The 20,750-nt window shown below is 48.9% G+C and overlaps 1 protein-coding gene across 1 annotated transcript in view; it reads left to right on the top strand.

Annotated features, from left to right (window-relative positions):
- Positions 1-20,750, top strand: part of LOC135826854 (uncharacterized) — a 37,534-nt gene extending 16,784 nt beyond the window's left edge. Inside the window, exons 7-13 of the mRNA XM_065339457.1 lie at positions 1-1,527; positions 1,877-1,966; positions 2,534-2,723; positions 10,294-12,797; positions 13,586-13,676; positions 17,910-18,297; positions 20,266-20,750. The exon at positions 1-1,527 is cut by the window's left edge and continues 740 nt beyond it. Of these exons, the coding sequence (XP_065195529.1) occupies positions 1-1,527; positions 1,877-1,966; positions 2,534-2,723; positions 10,294-12,797; positions 13,586-13,676; positions 17,910-18,253 (4,746 nt within the window). The 3' untranslated portion in view covers positions 18,254-18,297; positions 20,266-20,750. The remainder of the gene's footprint in view (positions 1,528-1,876; positions 1,967-2,533; positions 2,724-10,293; positions 12,798-13,585; positions 13,677-17,909; positions 18,298-20,265) is intronic.

Below are 20,750 nucleotides of genomic sequence, written 5' to 3' on the forward strand. Positions count from 1 at the left end.
CCGCCTGTGATATTGGTGGGGAACTTTGCCGACAAGCTGTCGACAGATAGGACACTTTCGGAGCACAAGATCGATATCCTCGAGAAGCTGCGAAACCTCTGTTGGCGGTCACCAACATTGAAGGGTGTGATCAAGACCGATGACATTGATCCCGCAGAGTTGTTCCTTGTGGACAACCACGAATCCGGAGCTTCTCCAGAAGTTCGAGGAATCCAAAAGAAGCTGCAAGATGCTGTTTCATCGGTGCTGGCGGACAAGGAGATTCCGACGGAATGGGTTCGCTTTGAGATGATAATGGAGTATTTCAAGAAACAACCCACCCACACTGGCTACACAACACGAGACTCGATGAAGACACTGGTGGAGAAGGCCTGCAAGATCCGCGATGACTTCGGCATGGACGGTACTCCATCCGAGTTTGAGCGTCTTCTTCGGTTCTACAACGACCTACGTGTCATCATCTATCGGCCGGCAAACAAGAACTCGCCGCAGCCTGATGACATCATCTTCTACAACACACAGTGGCTCATCAGGCAGATCAACGTCCTCGTCTTTGGCCACAAGTACTTGGATGAACCTGGCGGAGGTGGTGGCAGGACTGCGAATGAAGCCGAGACCAGGTATCGCAATGTTCTGTGGACAAAGGGAATAGCAAATCGGCAATTAATGGACTGTGCCTGGAAGGAGGTGAAACGAGAAGTCCGTGAAAAGATGCTGGTCATGTTGGTCGACTGGGATTTCCTGTACAAATTCGGAGACGCCCAGCAAGCAAAGTACTTCATCCCGTCTGTTCTTCAACGTCGACCGCCGAAGAAAATCGAGGAGGCCATGCGCAGCTTCCAGCAGGGCAATGAGCCAAACGACGTCTGCTTCTCCACAGCTGACACACCGTTACTGATCATGGTTCAGCCACCAGGCAAGGCTGATGAAGACTTCCTAGGCTACAAGTATCCCGTTGTGGACACACCGATTCCACACAGCTCCTACTTCAAGCTACTTGTACGGCTCATGAGAAAGTGGGAGATTACAAATACCGACCGGAGTCACTGTGAGCTCACCTACAACACAGCCAGGTTTCGGCTGTGGCTGCCGGAGCAGCTCCGTGACCAGTTCCCAGGCAAGGTGGAAATCTTCTTGGCTCACTACGACTCGTCAGGTGCCCTGCTGGTCAGTATCAACTTCCGGTGCTCGCCTGACTGTGCTGCTAGCGCCTCTAGCTGGCTGCGTCCGATCTCATCGATATGCCAGCATATCCGCAAGGATATCATGGAGGAGTTGGGTAAGCTGGAGAACCCGAAACTGGACAAACCGGTCATGTTCAGTTTACCACTACCGCCAGTGTGCGCATGCAAAGAGCAGGAGTGGAAGGACTACAGCAGCGAAAGCCGGGACCTCGGATACGCACCGTGGCGCGTACGCTACAGCGAATCCGGTACTCATCACGATCCGTACTGTGCCGGTTGTTGTTCGGAGTACAGCATACCCAACAACTCAAACTGCTGGTTCAAAGCTAGTAGTAGCTTCCAGGTAAGAAATGAGACCAAAGTCTAAACATACTAGTGACCATGGAGTTAATTCACTCACTCGCATTCCGCCGATCAAAATCCCAAAACAAATCTGCTTCACGTTGAATACAAATTGTCAGGTGGTTTTGTTCATAAGCTCAAGTTCCAGCTGAAGGAACGAAAGATGTTTAGGCTCATTCTATTGCTAACTTTTGTAAGCTCAAGTCCTATTTTCAAGCACTCTATTTTGTGAGTCACGTTTTAGAGCGCTTATGCCTTTGCTTCGACAGTACGTGTATTTATTTATGGTGTGTGTTTTTTTGTGTATGATATACGCGCGCGAATGGGAATTCGTACTTGCACATGTACAGCTCGAAGGACAGCAGAATGATATAGCGAGGCAGCAAGTGGCACTCTGGAAGCTGAAAGCGGAGATTGTCAGTGGGCAGTCACTTGCTACGGTTAGTCACGTCTGTAGAAAAGTACTCCCATTTTAAAATCCTTGAAAAACATTCTTCCATCCGAGGACGACAAGGACTTTGACAAAGTTAGAGCATTTGTTGGCCCGGACACATGCATACTGGTATATTATGTGCATATTCACCTTGAACCGTGAACTTCGAGCACCCATCCGTGATCAGGATGATAGGGGTTTTGTGCAGAGCAGAAGCGGGAGTGCTTGCACACACATACTCACGCTGGCACGTGAATGTTAGCACATGTACGTGTACTTGTACTTGTAAAATGGCAATAGACATTTTGGAGATAAGCCACGTGGTCATTCTCAATAATCATGCATCTACACATCATCAAGCAACAATCTGTTGGTTGTAAGAATGTTTTCTTGTGACAATCTTCAGCTTGAATACATCACTGAGTGGTGATCTAGGAATGCCGAGTCCTTCGGCGAATATCCGGGTATATTTAAAATAGGCTTGTTCTACCGCTGTACCGGGCACCCTGTCGGCAACTTTCAGTTGAAATACTACTCTTTTGCCAATTCGTTTAAATATCTTAATATCTTATAGGAATGGATTTGCTCCCACACTGCCGAGACTTCTGCAATTGCTGCCAATGCTGCGGCTTCCCCCGCATCTGCGACTGCTTTCATAGCAACGTCATCGCCTAGCCAACCCAACGAGGGTTCTGCCACTCCATCTGAAAAGGATCACACGGCTACAGACTCGTCGGCTGGCACACGATCTGCATCTTTGGCAGGTGAGTGTCTGTTTTTTTCTTGCGATGCTGTTCTACAGTACAGTCGGGCCCCGAAGAACGGAGAGCTGAAGAGCGTCCAGGCTAGAATTTCACCAGTTTTAAAGAAGTTTCTAGTCTGGATTTTCACAGAGAATAACGTAACCTGTACTGCGCATTATAATGTACGCTCAGAAGTAGAACTCAGAAGTAGAACTCAGACGTATTTACTCTGCATACATGCAGCTAGGTTTCATTGGTATATTTCCACGGTTTAATGGCTAGTCAAATTATGTGATAAAGCAGATGTGCGTATGCGTCACTATGGAACAGTCATGCATTGGTGCATGCATGTACAGTCCAAATGTAAACTTTCGTACACACAATGACATGTACATGCACATGTATGACTGTACCATCGAAGAAGAATAAAACTGCTGTATTCGCGAAAAATAAGAACGGGCTAGGCTAGAACCCTGCCCCCCCCCCCCCCTTTTTCTTCGGCGCCCGACAGTGCTGTAGATGTGTTCTGCCTGTGTGTGTATGTTTGGCTCAATGCATTGTCATTCATGTGACATTTTCTGGAGCCTGGTCACAGGATTGATTACAGAGGTGATTGGATGTAACGACCTTGCATTTAACGACAGATTGAGTTAAGCGAATCCAACCTCGTAGCAGGAAATCACACACAGAGTGTCTCCACGTGCCTTTTCGCTACGCTACCAGTGCTGAGATTTCATAGGCATAATCCCTTCACTCGCAGAAACTCGAATGAAGCCACCACGAAGCGTCACTTTCTGAACAACAGCCCAACATGACGAGTAAGAAGACCTGGTCAACAACAAATCAGCAAAGAGTGCAACAGTAGCGCAAGATGGCCCAGATTGGGCCAGAACGATCTCTTGTGCTGAGCAGCTAGTGCACATGAGTTTCACATGTGTGCCACGCTCCCATGAAAAACTTATTTCTCTCGCGCTGCTATGAGCTCACGTACTTCCGGTGCATGCACGGTTACATGCATTTTCAGGTGCCGGACGGCAGCGGCTGTGCCCCGAAGTGAACTCTTTCAATTCTTGATTTTCCAACTCCAATGCATACCTGAAATCCCCGAGTGCCCAATTGCTACGTCGTGATTTTCTACTTGTGCGACGATGCATCGATGCACATGTGAAACTCGCGTGCACTGTCTGCCCTGTTAACCCTTTAAGAGCCGCCCCATACTTGAATGCGTCGTAAACGACGCATTCAAATGCAAAACTTCAAAAGATCGTAACTCAGTCCAATCTCGCTCAAATCCAGTGATCCAAATATCCAGGGCGAAGAGAAAACTCTCACCTGTCGGTAGAAACAATCCGCGAAGCGCTGCGAGCAACGGTTCCTGAGATAAATCACTCGTAAGTTGAGCCGCGATCGCGGCAATTTCAAAAGCGCGCAGTGCGACTTTAGTATTGAGAATTTTGAGACTTTTCGTCACGCTGGTTTACTCGAATTTGCAAGGGTTTCACGGTTGATATTGTCAAGAGTACACAGCGAAAAAATTGGAACTCCACGATCGAGTAAAATGAAATATCTGGAGCGGGACGCAATTGGACGCATTTGGGGCATTTTTCGTACTGTCGCTGCGATCTAGCGCTGGATAGACGGTGTGCTGGCTATCATGATCGACCTCATTCTCTTCCTCTCGCGGAGACCTTTCCAGGAAGCCCTAGATTGTGAGGATTGAGTGAGTAGAACTGAAGCTATGATCCAAGGAACACGAAAAAATGCAGAATTTTGAACTTTTCCTGTGGCTCTTAAAGGGTTAAGTTGGGCCATCTTCCGCTACTGTTGCACTCTTTGCTAATTTGTTGTGGATGAATTCGTCTTCCTCGTCATGTTGAGCTGTTGTTCAGCAAGTGACACTTCGTGGTGGCTTCATTCGAGTTTCTGCGAGGGCAGGGATTATTCCCAATATGTCTCAGTGCTGGTAGCGTAGCGAAAAGGCCTATGGAGGCTTTCCTGTGTGCTTTCCTACCACGAGTTTGGATTCGGCTATTTTTTTTTTAGTTTTAGTGGATACCTTTATTCAAGACCACTTGGTGCTTGAGGACATGTTGTAGCAGAATATGGTGATGGTCTACCCCAAATTCAGGACGTAACCCCGCTGCTACCGCCAGTACCCTTGAAGACAGCCTCCGTAATGGCCGTCATTGGAGAGGCAGAATTGATCGATTCGCTCGAGGGACTCGGCAAGTCGCCAATCGAAAGTTAGATGACTAAACATTACTACGTAACTTGGATCGGTGTGTGAACATAGTTAAAATCCATACGTATTGTTCTTCTGTTGTCGTGATACGAGTTCGTACATATCATTTCTATCGACTGTAAGACCAACAATACTTCTAAATGTAGGGGATTAGAAGACCTTCGAAACTCACAAAATCAGTCGGGGAAGTGAACTGCGTGAAAAGAGAAGAAAAATATGCCCCCCCCCCCCCCCCCCCCCCCCCCAACACGACTTGAACCCGGTACCTTGCTTGTCATGAGCCATACTCTAACTGGGAGAGGGGAAAGACCCAAGTGCAATCAGTACAATGTCATGTATATGTGGCACGTGGTGTGAGTTGCCTTTGGAGTGAAGTGCTTGTCAGCCCCTTCTAGGTTCAGCCTGGTCCCGTAGCTCAGATGGTAAAGCCTAGTTCACATTCGACAGGGCGTGACGGTACACGACTTAAGGATCGACCGGAAGCCATGGGACCGTCTGACGGCGTCCAATGTGAACGGCAGGAACGGGAACGCAACCGTACTACCATAGGGATCGGGAAGCGACGGGAAGAGTTGGATCAGTTCAACTTTTCATACCGTAGAAGGGTGTAGACGGGGACGCAAGCATACACAACTGCAGTATTTTGAGTGTGAACAGGAGGCGTGTGCCGACTACTCTGATTAGTGCTTTGAATTTTTTTACCATTTCGAACACTACGCTGCCCATGATAACTCGCAGAATGGCTCACACGACTTGAGTTGAATTTTAGCAAGATGAGATCCCTTGCTGAAGCCTCAGCCCTTCTTCAAACTTGGTTCTCCTCTTCCCGGAGCGAGGCAGCGTGGCGGTTTGTACAATGGTCTTGGAAGCTGCAGAGGAGCGAGTGTCAATTGTCTTTTCTTTTGCAGTGCCGGCGAGAGGGATTGATCCCCAGATTCAATTCGAACTGTGTGCGGAAGCCAGCATCAACGAGTCACAAGACCATCAGGGAACACAAGAGACATCAGTACTGCCGCCGTCTTCTCTGCGATGCCATCGAAGACAAATGCGCAGGGAAAGATTACCGCGGGAGGCGATACAAGCAGTCCAGAGAGCAACTGTGGACGTTTACACAGTCGGACTACCTATTGATCCGTTCTCTTCAACGTGCAGTGGTTACCGAAGAACGAATAAGTTCCAACGCCAGACTAAATCGGAAGATTTCTGGACTTCGAGAGGCGGATCAACGTGTGGCGGGAACCAACAGCTCACCCCGCGGCCCAACTCATGTTGCCGCCGTTGGTGTTGCATCACCCAGTGGGCATACGGCCAATGCTGAGCCAGTCCATGAGCGGGCGTTGGTGGTGGACGACTGTGTGTCCGACCAGACAAGGCATCTGCTGGAACATGGACCTAGCTTTGTCCCGTCGACGGGGAGGCTCACCAAGCAAGAACGAACAGATGTTAAGACATCGGTAGAGAGGATGGCGTTCACCCTCCGGTGGCAACAGCCCCAGCCTCAGGGTGTGGACCTCAAAGAGGAAGACCCACCGCCAGAGATCAGACAGGACAAGAAATTGTGGAAGCTGATGAAGCGTGGCTTTAAGCAGCCCCCACAGATGGACGACAAAGACGAAAGGAATATGGCCAACTTCCGCGACGAGGTGTTACGGGCATATGACAGACACACACCCTCTAATCCCAATCTGACGCAGGAGAAGCGGGTGGAGCTGAAGCGACTTCGCACAGACCAAGAAACCATCATCAAACCATCGGATAAAAGTAAAAAACTCGTTGCTATGAGACAGGAGCTGTATTTGCAGAAAGCAGAAGACATATTATCGAACATGATCATGTATGAGAAAGTAGATTTGACCATAGAGTCCTACGAGACCAAGACACGAGAAGTAATACTGTCAGAGTGCAAGAACATGGATTCAAAACTCCTGAAGTCAATCCTACCAAGCAGTACGAAGTTCCCCGAGTGGTACGGTCTTCCAAAGGACCATAAGCAGAACTTACCATTGCGACCCGTGGTAGCAGCGTGCGACAGCCCAACGACTGGAGTATCTATTGTATTGGAGCACAACCTACAGCAGCTCATTCAATTTGTCCTGGCCCACCTGGCTAACACGACGGAAGCAATACCCCACATCTGTGACGCATGTCCGGGATTGAACGCCCCCGATGGCACCATTGTTATGTCCATGGATGTAGTCGGGTTATATCCGAGCATACCTATTCGGGAGGGCGTTCAGGCAGTAGTGGATATGCTGCAGCAGTATTCCCAGCGGATCGACATGTTTGGGCTGAGTGTAAGCGGGGTCCGGAATCTGCTGCTGTTTGTTCTCAGCCACAACTATTTCAGATTCGGCCATCAGATCTATCACCAAGTGGACGGGGTTGCAATGGGTAACAATCTTGCACCCCCATTTGCGATTCTATTCATGCATACGGTTGAGGCCAGGCTTCTGCAGGATTCTCCGTTAGTACCTCTCCTCTACAAACGCTACATCGACGATATCCTGCTGCTATGGACCCATGGCAGAGAGAGCTTGATGCGGTTTGTGCAGCATTTCAACTCTGCACACCCGAGTACCAACTTCACATATGAGCTCAGCGAGGTGAATGGCTCCATAAATTATATGGATATCACAATTATGATCCAGGAAGGCAAGCTGGCATACAAGCTGTACCAGAAGGCATGTGCTAGCGGTCTACTGATTGATTATACTTCGGCAGTTCCCCACCATATCAAATTGGCAGTTGCTTCGTCACAATTCCTAAGAGCTCAGAGGCTCTCATAGAATACCAGAATGCGTGCAGAAAGTGAAGCGAGGGTTCATGAACAATTAAGATTGAACAATTACCCAGAGAGAATCATTGAAGAGGCACGCACTGCCTCCATAATGCCAAAGCGCCGTCGCCGTGCCAACCCATGCTGCGCATTTCTAAAGCTTCCATATAAGTCGGATAAAGTACTTCAAGCAGTGAATAAAGGAATCAGAAAGTATAAAATTCCGATTAGAGTCGTATATGAGCACACTGGTAACCTGAGGCGCACATTGTGTCGCTCCGCCCTCGTTTCTCCTCTATGTGTCAAGGCTGCAAATCCGCTACAACCGAAAGAAGAGAGGTCGCCCAAAGGGGCCGTGTATCTCGTGTATATCCGGGGGACAGGATGTATGTATGCAGAAGAATGTTGTATATCAGCGGAAGTGGAAAGAATGTCCGGAACAATATGTTGGTGAGACTGTCCGCTTTCTGGAAACTCGCCTGGAAGAACATAATGGTGAGGCAAGACGACAGGAACTCGACAAGCCATGAGGCCAACATTTTCGTACCACTCACCCTGGATGCAAGCTCAACTATGGGCAAAGTGCATTCTCTGCAGTTGAAGTAATAGGAAGAGAGCCTGATCGAGCTTGTCGCAAACTGCGCGAGGCGATTGAGATTCATGATGCTAAGCCCCATGTGAACATAAGCACCGGATGGGATTTGTTGTGAATTTTCTTAGCTTCCCCTGCTGCTACTTCAATATCACTGAATATAATATGAGGCGGGTCACTCAAATCCATTCTGTTCTTGATGCCTCGTCGCGTCCCTGGTGGTAACAGTTTGGCATGGAAGTTTAACCTCATAGTGGATTGGCGCATGGGCCTCCGTGCTCCCCTCCTTTAATGTGCTAGAATTAACACCATAATTATTTGGCATGTACCCTCACTTCGTAGAGCACAACGGCGCGCTCTTCTTCTCCGTGATGTGCACAGTTGCACCTTCTCTCCCCCCTCTGTATAGAGGTGACATAACTCGCATCATTATTTTATTTTTTTGGCGCTACACTCTGCGTAACGCCATTCACAGAGCACAATGCGCGCTATCTTCTGCTGCTTCTCCTCCGTGATGTGCTAGTTGCGCCTTTTCTCTCTCTCTCTCTGCCCCCCCCCCCCCCACCCCTTCTGCATACTAGGTGACATAATTCGCATCTTTTTTGGCGCTACACTCTGCGTATATACTGCTCTTGTGTGGCTTCCACGGTATTCATTGTTATTACCTGACCATGGCCAAGTGCCGAAACGTTGTAGAAATAACGGAACTGGTTCGGATGTGATGTGCAGCGCTATGGGAATGGGTGTGTCCACCCGAATTCTTTTCATAAGATCCCTTGTCACTTATCGTATTTGGGGATAGTTCAGCGGCTTGACAGATGAACTGTTTTATTATTTCCTGGTGCTATTATTTGAATGACACAACTTTCAGGGCTACTTTTTTTAGTCTTCCTGAAAAACTGGTATTGTGACTTGATTTCGCTTCATTCAAGGAGAAATAATTGACAAGAAGTCCCGAAAAACAAGAAATTACTTCAAGTAGGTCCGAAAGTCATCCCGTCACGGATCATGCCTTATGACTCGCTCCGTTCGCTGTTGAACATCGCAACGACTGCTGCATGTCGAGTTGTACGAATTGTACAAGATTTTACAGCTGAACCCAGCCGTCCCGACAGGCCAATACGTCCCGTACCGTCAGCGTTGCGTCGAATGTGAACTAGGCTTTAGAGCATTTCTCATGACAAGCAAGGTCCTGGGTTCGAGTACTGGTGGGTTTGGCATTCTTTTCTCTTTCCAGGCAGTTCATTTCCCTGAAAGATCCTTTGAATTTGAAGTTCTCCCAATCCGTTCAAAACCGATCACTTTCTTTCACCTCTCGTAGTACGTTCCAGAAACTGACCGTGGTTGGAATTTGGTCCCCTGAGGGAAAAAGACCAAGTGCAATCAGTATGTGTGGCACGTGTTGTGAGCTGCCTTTGCAGTGAAAAACGTGCCTTCCAGGTTCGACCTGGTTCCATAGCTCAGATGGTGTGAGCATCGCTCATAACAAGCAAGGTCCCGGGTTCGAGTCCTGGTGGGGTTAGCATTTTTTTCTCTCTTTTCAGACAGTTCACTTCCCTGACTGAACTTTCGAACAATTTATTGTTTTTTTTCTTTCCAGGGATGTTTAGGGTATTTCGCACACAATAAATAATGAGTTGATGGTATGTTTTGCCTGAAGCCCCTCCCCTTATGCGAGGCAAAAGCCTGTGGAGAATCCATAAAATTTAATACAATTACAGATGCCTAATGTCGAAGCACTCGTCACGGATTTTGGTCACACGCTTTGCTTACGTGTTTGTGTATATGCTTGTGTTCGTTCTTTCGTTCATGCATGTTTGTGTGTGTGTGTGTGTGTGTGTGTGTGTGTTTGTGTTTGTGTTTGTGTGTATGTGTATGTGTATGTGGCTGAGCATGCTTGTACGTGCCTGCACGCATATGTGTGTGTTCATGTGTGTGCGTATGTGTACTTGTTGTTGTTGTTGTTGTTGATCACTTGCAGCAAAACGAGGTACGGGTCCGTCCGACGAGGCCATGCATGAAGCTACGAATAGCACACTGAGCAGCGGTTCGACCAGAGTACGCCGTATCCGCATCAGCCTCTGCGGTCAGTTTGGAACCGGCAAGACGAGCCTGGCGGATTCGCTCAAGAACAAGCAGTTCGTGGACAAGAAGCCAAGTACACCGTTGCTCGTTGTTGATCATGGCAATATGCTCCAGGACGGAGGAAACCTGACAGATTGGAAGTTCAATGCTGCACTCCTCTGCGCTCCGGACATCCTTGATCAGGCTGAAGATCTTGAGAAGAAATACCAACAAGAGCAAGAACAGCAGCAACAGGAGCAAGAAGCTGCAAGACTGGCCGAGCCAGCGGCGAAAGTCCCAAAGCAAGCTAAGTCTACAGGACTCCAGCGTGAGGGAACAGCGACGAAAGAGGCAGCAGTAGAACATCCACAGCGCCAAAAGCAGCAACACCCCATCGTAGTGCCTGGACACCGAGAAAACGTGGAGGGGAGCTCTGCACCAAGACACAAGCAGTCATCGAAGGAAACATCAAAACTCACTGCAGATCCAGAAGCAGCACTCAGCTCTGTTGAATTGACACAGAGCCTGGTTGATGTCATCTTGGCGAACCAAGAGCTGATGCGAGAAATCCGCAAAGAAGAAGTGGTGGTGTCCATTTGGGATTGCGGCGGCCAATCAGTCTTCTCAAGCCTGCAGCATTTCCTAATGGGTGAAGATTACGTCATCTATATTCTCTGTTTCAACGCCTCGGAGAACTTCGATCACATCAAGCAGCAGAACTACTGGAAGTTGTCAGGGAGTACAGTGTCTGAAGTGACTCTGGATGTACCGGAGAAGCTGGAGAACATCGACCACATTCGGCACTGGCTAACAGCCATCCACTTTGCCAGCAACCCAGGCAAGGCTGTGGGAAGCGAGGCGTTCGACTACCCGCCTGTGATATTGGTGGGGAACTTTGCCGACAAGCTGTCGACAGATAGGACACTTTCGGAGCACAAGATCGATATCCTCGAGAAGCTGCGAAAACTCTGTCGGCGGTCACCAACATTGAAGGGTGTGATCAAGACCGATGACACTGATCCCGCAGGGTTGTTCCTTGTGGACAACCACGAGTCCGGAGCTTCTCAAGAAGTTCTAGGTATCCGAGAGAAGCTGCAGGATGCTGTTTCATCGGTGCTGGCAGACAAGGAGATGCCGACGGAATGGGTTCGCTTTGAGATGATACTGGAGTATCTCAAGAAACAACCCGCCCACACTGGCTACACAACACGAGGATGGATGAAGACACTGGTGGAGAAGGCCTGCAAGATCCAGGATGACTCCGGCATGGACGGTGCTCTATCCGAGTTCGAGCGTCTTCTTCGGTTCTACAACGAACTACGTGTGATTATCTATCGGCCGGCAAACATGAACTTGCCGCAGCCTGGTGACATCATCTTCCACAACACACAGTGGCTCATCAGGCAGATCAACGTCCTCGTCTTTGGCCACAAGTACCTGGATGAACCTGGCGGAGGTGACGGCAAGACGGAGAAGAAAGCAGGGACAGAAGAGACGGAGTGGCGCGGCTATCTGTGGAAGGAGGGTATAGCACGCATGCCACTAATAGATTATGCCTGGAACGAGGTGAAACCAGAAGTACGTGAAAAGATGCTTGACGTGATGGTCGACTGGGATTTCCTGTACAAATTAAGAGACGGCAAGCAAGCAAAGTATTTCATCCCGTCTGCTCTTCAACACCGACCGCCGAAGAAAATCGAGGAGGCCATGCAGCCGGACAATGACCCAAACGACGTCTGCTTCTCCACGGCTGACACACCGTTGCTGATCATGGTTCAGCCACCAGGCAAGCCTGATGAAGACGTCATGGACTACAAGTATCCCGCCCCGGACACACCGATGCCACATAGCTCCTACTTCAAGCTACTTGTACGGCTCATGAGAAAGTGGAACATCACAAATACCGACCGGTTTCGCTGTGAGTTCACCTACAACACAGCCAGGTTTTTGTTGCCGAAGCAGCTCCGTGACCAGTTCCCAGGCAAGGTGGAAATCTTCTTGGCTCACTACGACTCGTCAGGTGCCCTGTTGGTCAGCATCAACTTCCGGTACTCACCTAAAGGTGCTGCTGGCTCTTCTGATTGCTCGCCTGACTCTGTTGCCTTCGCCTCTGATTGGCTGCAGCCGATCTCATCTATATGCCAGCTTATCCGCAAGGAAATCATGGAGGAGTTGGGTAAGCTGGAGAACCCGAAACTGGACAAGCCAGTCATGTTCAGTTTACAACTACCGCCAGTGTGCGCATGCGAAGAGGAGTGGAAGGACTACAGCAGCGAAAGCCGGGACCTCGGATATGCACCGTGGCGAGTGCTCTACAGCGAATCCGGTGCTGAGCACGATCCGTACTGTGCCGGGTGTAATTCGGAGTACAGCATACCCAACAACTCAAACTGCTGGTTCGAAGGTAGTAGTAGCTTTCAGGTAAGAGATGGAGACCAAAAGTCTAAATATTCTAGTGACCATGGAGTTAATTCACTCACTCACACTGCGATGATCGAAACCCAAAAACGAATCTGCTTCGCGTTGAATACAAATTGTCAAATGGTTTCGTGCATAAGCTCAAGCTTGAACTGAATTAACGAAATATGTTTAGTCTCGTAGGACGCAAGAAATCGCGCTGCAAAGCGCTTTTGGTTGAGAATTTCCTGAAACAATTGTTGAGGTTAGGTCTTTATAAGGCAAACTAATGGTGCAAAATACAAGACTATGTCCAGAGCATTGCTTATGTGCAATTTTATCAATTGTCAAAATGGCCGCACATGCTCCTGTCGGAGCGCTAGAAACTCTGTCCAAAGTGAATTTTGACCATGGCACATCAATCGTGATGAGGTCCTAATGTTTTTCTCAGCCTGCCATGGTTGTGGAATGCAAAATTCCATACTCCGTTTCCATGGTAACCATGGGCTATTGTCATGGAAAACTGTAATATGCCTTGTACAATCACGTCTAAAAAATGTTGGACTCCTTCATTAGCCCCTTAGAAACAGTTTAGGTCAGGGGTTAAGTCAATGTTAGAACAGAGGCCGTGCAGCATATCTGTGTATGATGGTCCCACCGGTAGGACCGAGGTCTATGCAAGCTATCATTAGGGACTCCATTCTTTGAATTACATCTTTACTTATGCCTTTTCCTTGAGAGTATTTATGGTGTGTGTTTGGATGTGTATGGTATACGCGTGTGAATGGGAATTGGTACCTGTACACGTGCAGCTCGAAGGACAGCAGAATGCTGTAGCGAGGAAGCAAGTGGCACTCTGGAAGAAGAAAGCGGAGATTGCGTCAAAGGCGAAAAAGAAGAAGTGTAAGCCGCGCAGCATCATGTGGTGCACTGTGTTATGCTGAGCGCTCTGCTAGAGCAATATTGATGTATGGAGTGTGTTATTTTAGTTGAATCCGTGTGTGTGTGTGTGTGTGTGTGTGTGGTGAGTGTGTGTGTGTGTGTGTGTGTGTGTATGTGTGTGTGTGTGTGTGTGTGTGCGTGTGCGTGTGCGTGTGCGTGGGGGTGGGGGTGGGTGGGTGTGGGTGGGTGTGGGTGGGTGTGGGTGGGTGTGGGTGGGTGTGGGTGGGTGTGGGTGGGTGTGTGGGTGTGTGGGTGAGTGGGTGTGTGGGTGAGTGGGTGAGTGGGTGGTGTGAGTGTGTGGTGTGAGTGTGTGGTGTGAGTGTGTGCGTGCATACATGCGGACACGCGCGCTTGTGTGTGTGTGTGCGTGTGTGTGCCTGTGTTTGTGCACGCAGATTGTTTTAGTAGTTTTTAGTACTGTCAGTATTACTCGCTCATGTAGTGGTTCATCTGACCATCTACAAGCTCCTAGCTGGCACAATTTTACAATTCTCACAGTGCTAAATGTGCTGTAGACAGTACAGTGGTGAAACACGCCAGGGGCATTGGAAGGTATCCTACATTGGTATGGCTATGAAAAGACCCACGAAAAGGCTCTCCATCTTGGAAGGGTTTTGATAAATTGTGCCAAAATAGCCTACTGTATATCAACGAATTTTGGCTGGTGAGAAACTTTGGCCAATCTCGAATTGAAACTTTTTCGACCGTCATCATACTTTGGCCGATTGGGGTTTAGACAGAAACGATCGGTAGGTGTTGCTTTCACATGCAGCCAGGCCTCAATCAAGCATTATTTGCCTCGGTGACACACTTTGGCCTGCAACTTAATTTGGCCAGTTGGTACCAAGCGGCAAAATTAGCGAAATGATATCGCCAGCGAAAATAAGTTGCTTTACAGTACTGTAATTTCACAAAATTTCGGTGTGCTTTTATTTTCGGTACTGTCGGTGCATCTGTTTCATACCTAAAATTTCAATACACCAAACAAACACTAACACACATAATCCAATAGGGAACTGCTTCTCTGTACTGAAAATTTCTGTTCACCTAACCTGGCCAATATTATTATTTTAACCTGGCCTCTTGCCCTCATACCGAAAATATTGAGCACCAAACATTTCTGAAATTCGAGTATAATATTCCATTGCTCCAATAATCACCAGTTAAACTTATTTTGAAGAAGGGCTGAGGCTTCCTGCAGCTTCATCTGTGAAAAGAATTCGGGTGGACACACCCATTCCCATAGCGCTGCACATCACATCCGAACCAGTTCCGTTATTTTTACGTTTCGGCACTTGGCCATCGTCAGGTAATAACAATTGTTGAGTTCGAAACATTACGACTGACGACATATCCAGACATTACAACGGGAACAGGTAGGTTGGGGAACGACATTTATTATAGACGACGAGACAAGAGACTAAGACGAACGAAAACGACTACATTGAAGAGTGAGAAAGAGATCAAGTCTGAACGGCAAGATAAAGGGCCTGGGTAGCTATGGCAAATATGGGCGCGCAAGTAGCTACCCAGGCCAACGGAACAAAAGGAGACAAAAGGTGCGTACGCAAGTGCATGCAGGCCAGCTAGAAAAGGTACGGGAGGAGGTACCTAACACAATGAATACCGTGGAAGCCACACAAGAGCAGTATATACGCAGAGTGTAGCGCCATAAAAAATGCGAATTATGTCACCTAGTATGCAGAAGGGGGGGGGGGGGGGGGACAGAGAGAGAGAAAAGGCGCAACTAGCACATCACGGAGGAGAAGCAGCAGAAGGTAGCGCGAATTGTGCTCTGTGAATGGCGTTACGCAGAGTGTAGCGCCAAAAAATAAAATGATGCGAGTTATGTCACCTCTATACAGAGGGGGAAGAGAAGGTGCAACTGAGCACATCACGGAGAAGAAGAGCGCGCCGTTGTGCTCTACGAAGTGAGGGTACATGCCAAATAATTATGGTGTTAATTCTAGCACATTACAGGAGGCGAGCACGGAGCCCCATGCGTCAATGCACTATGAGGTTAAACTTCCATGCCAAACTGTTACCACCAGGGACGCGACGAGGCATCAGGAACAGAATGGATTTGAGTGACCCGCCTCATATTATAATTATTCGGTGATATTGAAGTAGCAGCAGGGGAAGCTGAGAAAATTCACAAAAAATCCCATCCGGTGCTTATGTTCACATGGGGCTTGGCATCACGAATCTCAATCGCCTCGCGCAGTTTGCGACGGGCTCGATCAGGCTCTCTTCCTATTACTTCAACTGCAGAGAATGCACTTTGCCCATAGTTAAGCTTGCATCCAGGGTGAGTGGTACGAAAATGTTTGCCCCATGCAGGGCTGCCACTTGCTCCGATTTTTGATCGCCTGTCCGACAAACCGACCGATTTTGTTCCCAAAGAGGGACAACCGATTATTTTATTTTGAGCGCTTTTTAGTCCAGTTGGCCGGGCATTTGTACACGTAGATCTACGTACATGGAGCTGTAAAATGCCCGTGTGCTTGCATGGACTTGGAGTATGTACGGTGTACAGGCTAGCGCCTGTAGCAACGGCGGTTGCTACAGGCGCTAGGCAGCTAGCTTTGCAACTGCATGCAGTACATGCGGCCTGGTTGACTGTACACACCGCACACACTGTACACACTGTACACACTGTACAGACAGACTGCATGTAGTATGCACGGCCGGCCGGTCACTGTGCTGCAGTCATAGTCCGTGAGCCAAAACTCAAAATCACAAGTGCCGTTGCACTCTCGGAGGGACAAGTCGCCGTTACAGTGTTGGTCAAGGACATCACAAAGGATACGTTTTCGCTTGTTGGACGTTCCAGAACCGATCCAGAGACCTTCATATGATTCTATACTGGAGTATTCTACGTACATGTATTGCAGTAATGGAGTGGTTATAATAAACTAATACTTCACTCACCAATTCATTGCTCGCTATTATCTACAAGTCCAATTCCAGTATGATGAAGTCAAGAGGCGATTTATCCAGCCAAGTAGAGGAACTTGGGATACGAAATCCAAGAGAAATTATTAGGGTATTCTCAGTTCAGCCATTCACAAATGTAATTGTTATTCTTCAACGCAAACTGAGTAATATTTGACCTTGCAATGTTCTTCAGTGGCAACCACCTCCGTTTTTTCTACATGCACAATATGCCAATATTAAATGGTATAGCTGTAGTTGCTACAATTTCGTAGACTTCTTATTGGTATATGATGTATGTGCCTGGAATAGAATAAAGCAGCAAGTGTTACTGTAGAACGTGGCTACAAGGCTACGGTTGCTGCATAAATTGACATGGTTGTAGGGCGTGTGCTGGACAGTTAAAAATGTGTTCTGGGGCCACAACAGCAAGCCATTTCCCTAAATATTTTCACCTGCGTAACGCCATTCACAGAGTACAATGCGCGCTACCTTCTGCTGCTTCTCCTCCGTGATGTGCTAGTTGCGCCTTTTCTCTCTCTCTGCCCCCCCCCCCCTTCTGCATACTAGGTGACATAATTCGCATCTTTTTTGGCGCTACACTCTGCGTATATACTGCTCTTGTGTGGCTTCCATGGTATTCATTGTTATTACCTGACGATGGCCAAGTGCCGAAACGTTGTAAAAATAACGGAACTGGTTCGGATGTGATGTGCAGCGCTATGGGAATGGGTGTGTCCACCCGAATTCTTAAACTTATTGTTGCGACTTTGGCCGCACCTACTGCACCAGTTCCGATGCCCCTGCAAGCGGTCCGTCGTATCACTGCGGGGCCCGGCGAGTCAGTTGTAAACCTTTTTCACTGCACAAGCTTATGCTCATCAGAAGCGGGCGCTCGCAAGTCTGTAGAGCTGCATGATGGATCAAGTCAAGTCCAGGCCAGGCCTGTTCCTAGTGTCGGATGGTTCTACTGAAGCAGCGTTAAGCCCAACACTGCTTTTGCATGACTTGTCAATAGCTTCAGACTTAGGACCAGAATGTATGGAGTTGTGGCCACATCTTGGACATGTGACTGAATTTGTGCAGAAAGTGATCATGTCATGTGACCAGCGGAACCAACATGGCCGACGTCATGTGACCCATAGATGCAGGAGATGAGTGGAGTTGAACCCAACATGCCTATCCCGTACGGTCATGTGATAGATGTGAAACCATTCTGATTTCTGTTTCTCTATGTGTGTGTTGTGCCAACATTTTCAGACGAGTCTCTCGACCAACAGCTCTCTGACATGACAGCATGGGAGAGTGACGTCTTCACAGAACTTCTGCCTGACCTGGTTTCCACGCTAACTCCAGGTGATATGCGTCGCCAGTGTGAGGCTAAGAAGTTGATTACGCGTGCACAGCGTCAGCTATTTGCATCAAACACTGGCCGTGCAGCGCAGAATGAGGAATTGCTCGATGCACTAAGCACTGGTGATGACGAATCCTTCCACACCTTCCTTGAATGCATCCGTAAAGTCGAGCCACCAGCCAGCGCGAGAAGGTTATTGGCCAAGTTGGAACCCGTCGACAAGTTCTGGGCAGCCGGGCAGTACTGCTGAGGCCGCATTAGCGTCTGCAGGAGCATCTGCTGCTGATCCAGTGGGTAAGTAAAGAGCAGTAGGCTGTACAGGCAGAGGCCAGTTGGGACTTTTGCAGCTCCATAGTTTTTCCGTGGTTTTGGCAGCCCAGCTGGCATCAGGCCGGTCTGAAGGCTTGCAGTAGCTAGCTAGCAAGCAGTAGGACTAGAAGGAGTAGTGTGATAGGGGTAGGGCAGTGTAGTACGATAGGGGTAGGGCAGTGTAGTGCGATAGGGGTAGGGCAGTGTAGTGCGATAGGGGTAGGGCAGTGTAGTGCAATAGGGGTAGGGCAGTGTAGTGCGATAGGGGTAGGGCAGTGTAGTGTGATATGGGTAGGGCAGTGTAGTGCGATAGGGGTAGGGCAGTGTAGTGCGATAGGGGTAGGGCAGTGTAGTGCAATAGGGGTAGGGCAGTGTAGTGCGATAGGGGTAGGGCAGTGTAGTGCGATAGGGGTAGGGCAGTGTAGTGCGATAGGGGTAGGGCAGTGTAGTGCGATAGGGGTAGGGCAGTGTAGTGCGATAGGGGTGGGGCAGTGTAGTGCGATAGGGGTAGGGCAGTGTAGTGCGATAGGGGTGGGGCAGTGTAGTGCGATAGGGGTAGGGCAGTGTAGTGCGATAGGGGTAGGGCAGTGTAGTGCGATAGGGGTAGGGCAGTGTAGTGCGATAGGGGTAGGGCAGTGTAGTGCGATAGGGGTAGGGCAGTGTAGTGCGATAGGGGTAGGGCAGTGTAGTGCGACAGGGGTAGGGCAGTGTAGTGCCATAGGGGTAGGGCAGTTTAGTGCGATAGGGGTAGGGCAGTGTAGTGTGATAGGGGTAGGGCAGTGTAGTGCGATATGGGTAGGGCAGTGTAGTGCGATAGGGGTAGGGCAGTGTAGTGCGATAGGGGTTGGGCAGTGTAGTGCGATAGGGGTAGGGCAGTGTAGTGCGATAGGGGTAGGGCAGTGTAGTGCGAAAGGGGTAGGGCAGTGTAGTGCGATAGGGGTAGGGCAGTGTAGTGCGATAGGGGTAGTGCAGTGTAGTGCGATAGGGGTAGGGCAGTGTAGTGCGATAGGGGTAGGGCAGTGTAGTGCGATAGGGGTAGGGCGGTAGTGCGATAGGGGTAGGGCAGTGTAGTGCGATATGGGAAGGGCAATGTAGTGCGATAGGGGTAGGGCAGTGTAGTGCGATAGGGGTAGGGCAGTGTAGTGCGATAGGGGTAGGGCAGTGTAGTGGGATAGGGGTAGGGCAGTGTAGTGCGATAGGGGTAGGGCAGTGTAGTGCGATAGGGGTAGGGCAGTGTAGTGCGATAGGGGTAGGGCAGTGTAGTGCGATAGGGGTAGGGCAGTGTAGTGCGATAGGGGTAGGGCAGTGTAGTGCGATAGGGGTAGGGCAGTGTAGTGTGATAGGGGTAGGGCAGTGTAGTGCGATTGGAGTAGGGCAGTGTAGTGCGATAGGGGTAGGGCAGTGTAGTGCGATAAGGGTAGGGCAGTGTAGTGCGATAGGGCTAGGGCAGTGTAGTGCGATAGGGGTAGGGCAGTGTAGTGCGATGGGGGTAGGGCAGTGTAGTGCGATAGGGGTAGGGCAGTGTAGTGCGATAGGGGTGGGGCAGTGTAGTGCGATAGGGGTAGGGCAGTGTAGTGCGATAGGGCTAGGGCAGTGTAGTGCGATAGGGGTAGGGCAGTGTAGTGCGATAGGGGTAGGGCAGTGTAATGCGATAGGGGTAGGGCAGTGTAGTGTTAGTGGATTTTCCCCAATTTCTTTTCCATTCATCTTGCAATGGGCGGGCAGTCAGTTCAAATTCGTAAACTCGTTACAATTAAATGTTCGCTAACAACTTAACATTACTGGTCTTCCAGTATAGATTTCTAGGCAATTAGATAACACACCCGCAGTGATCCGCATTGTCAGAAGGTCACGTCACTAAAACCAGAGGTCGCTTACACCAGTTGCCATCACTGCACATGCAGTACAATTAGTTATTACTGTGTCTTGTTGTTTTATTGTGTATGGACACAGGATGGTGGTGATGATGATGGCCATGATTGATCAACACTGGATCGCGGCGAGAATCTGTTCTGTCTGTCTCTCTCTGAGCCTGTAAGTCCTTCTGTCTCTCTTCCTGTAAGTCCTTCTGTCTGTCTGCCTTCACGTCTTTCTGTCTGTTTTTCTGCTTCAACTCAGACTCTAGACTGAGCTCTCTCCTTCACTTGCTCTCACTCTCGCTTGTTCTCGCAATCACCCAGTCTCTCGCTCCCACTCACTCATTAAGTCGCGATATTCTTCTTTTGCCTGCTGCATTCGCTATCGTAAGCACTACTTCCTTTGAATATGCCTTTCTTCTTCTTCTTCTTCTTCTTCTTCTTCTTCTTCTTCTTCTTCTTCTTCTTCTTCTTCTTCTTCTTCTTCTTCTTCTTCTTCTTCTTCTTCTTCTTCTTCTTCTTCTTCTTCTTCTTCTTCTTCTTCTTCTTCTTCTTCTTCTTCTTCTTCTTCTTCTTCTTCTT

Source organism: Sycon ciliatum, chromosome 10 (assembly GCF_964019385.1).
Source record: "Sycon ciliatum chromosome 10, ocSycCili1.1, whole genome shotgun sequence".
Taxonomy (NCBI): domain Eukaryota; kingdom Metazoa; phylum Porifera; class Calcarea; order Leucosolenida; family Sycettidae; genus Sycon; species Sycon ciliatum.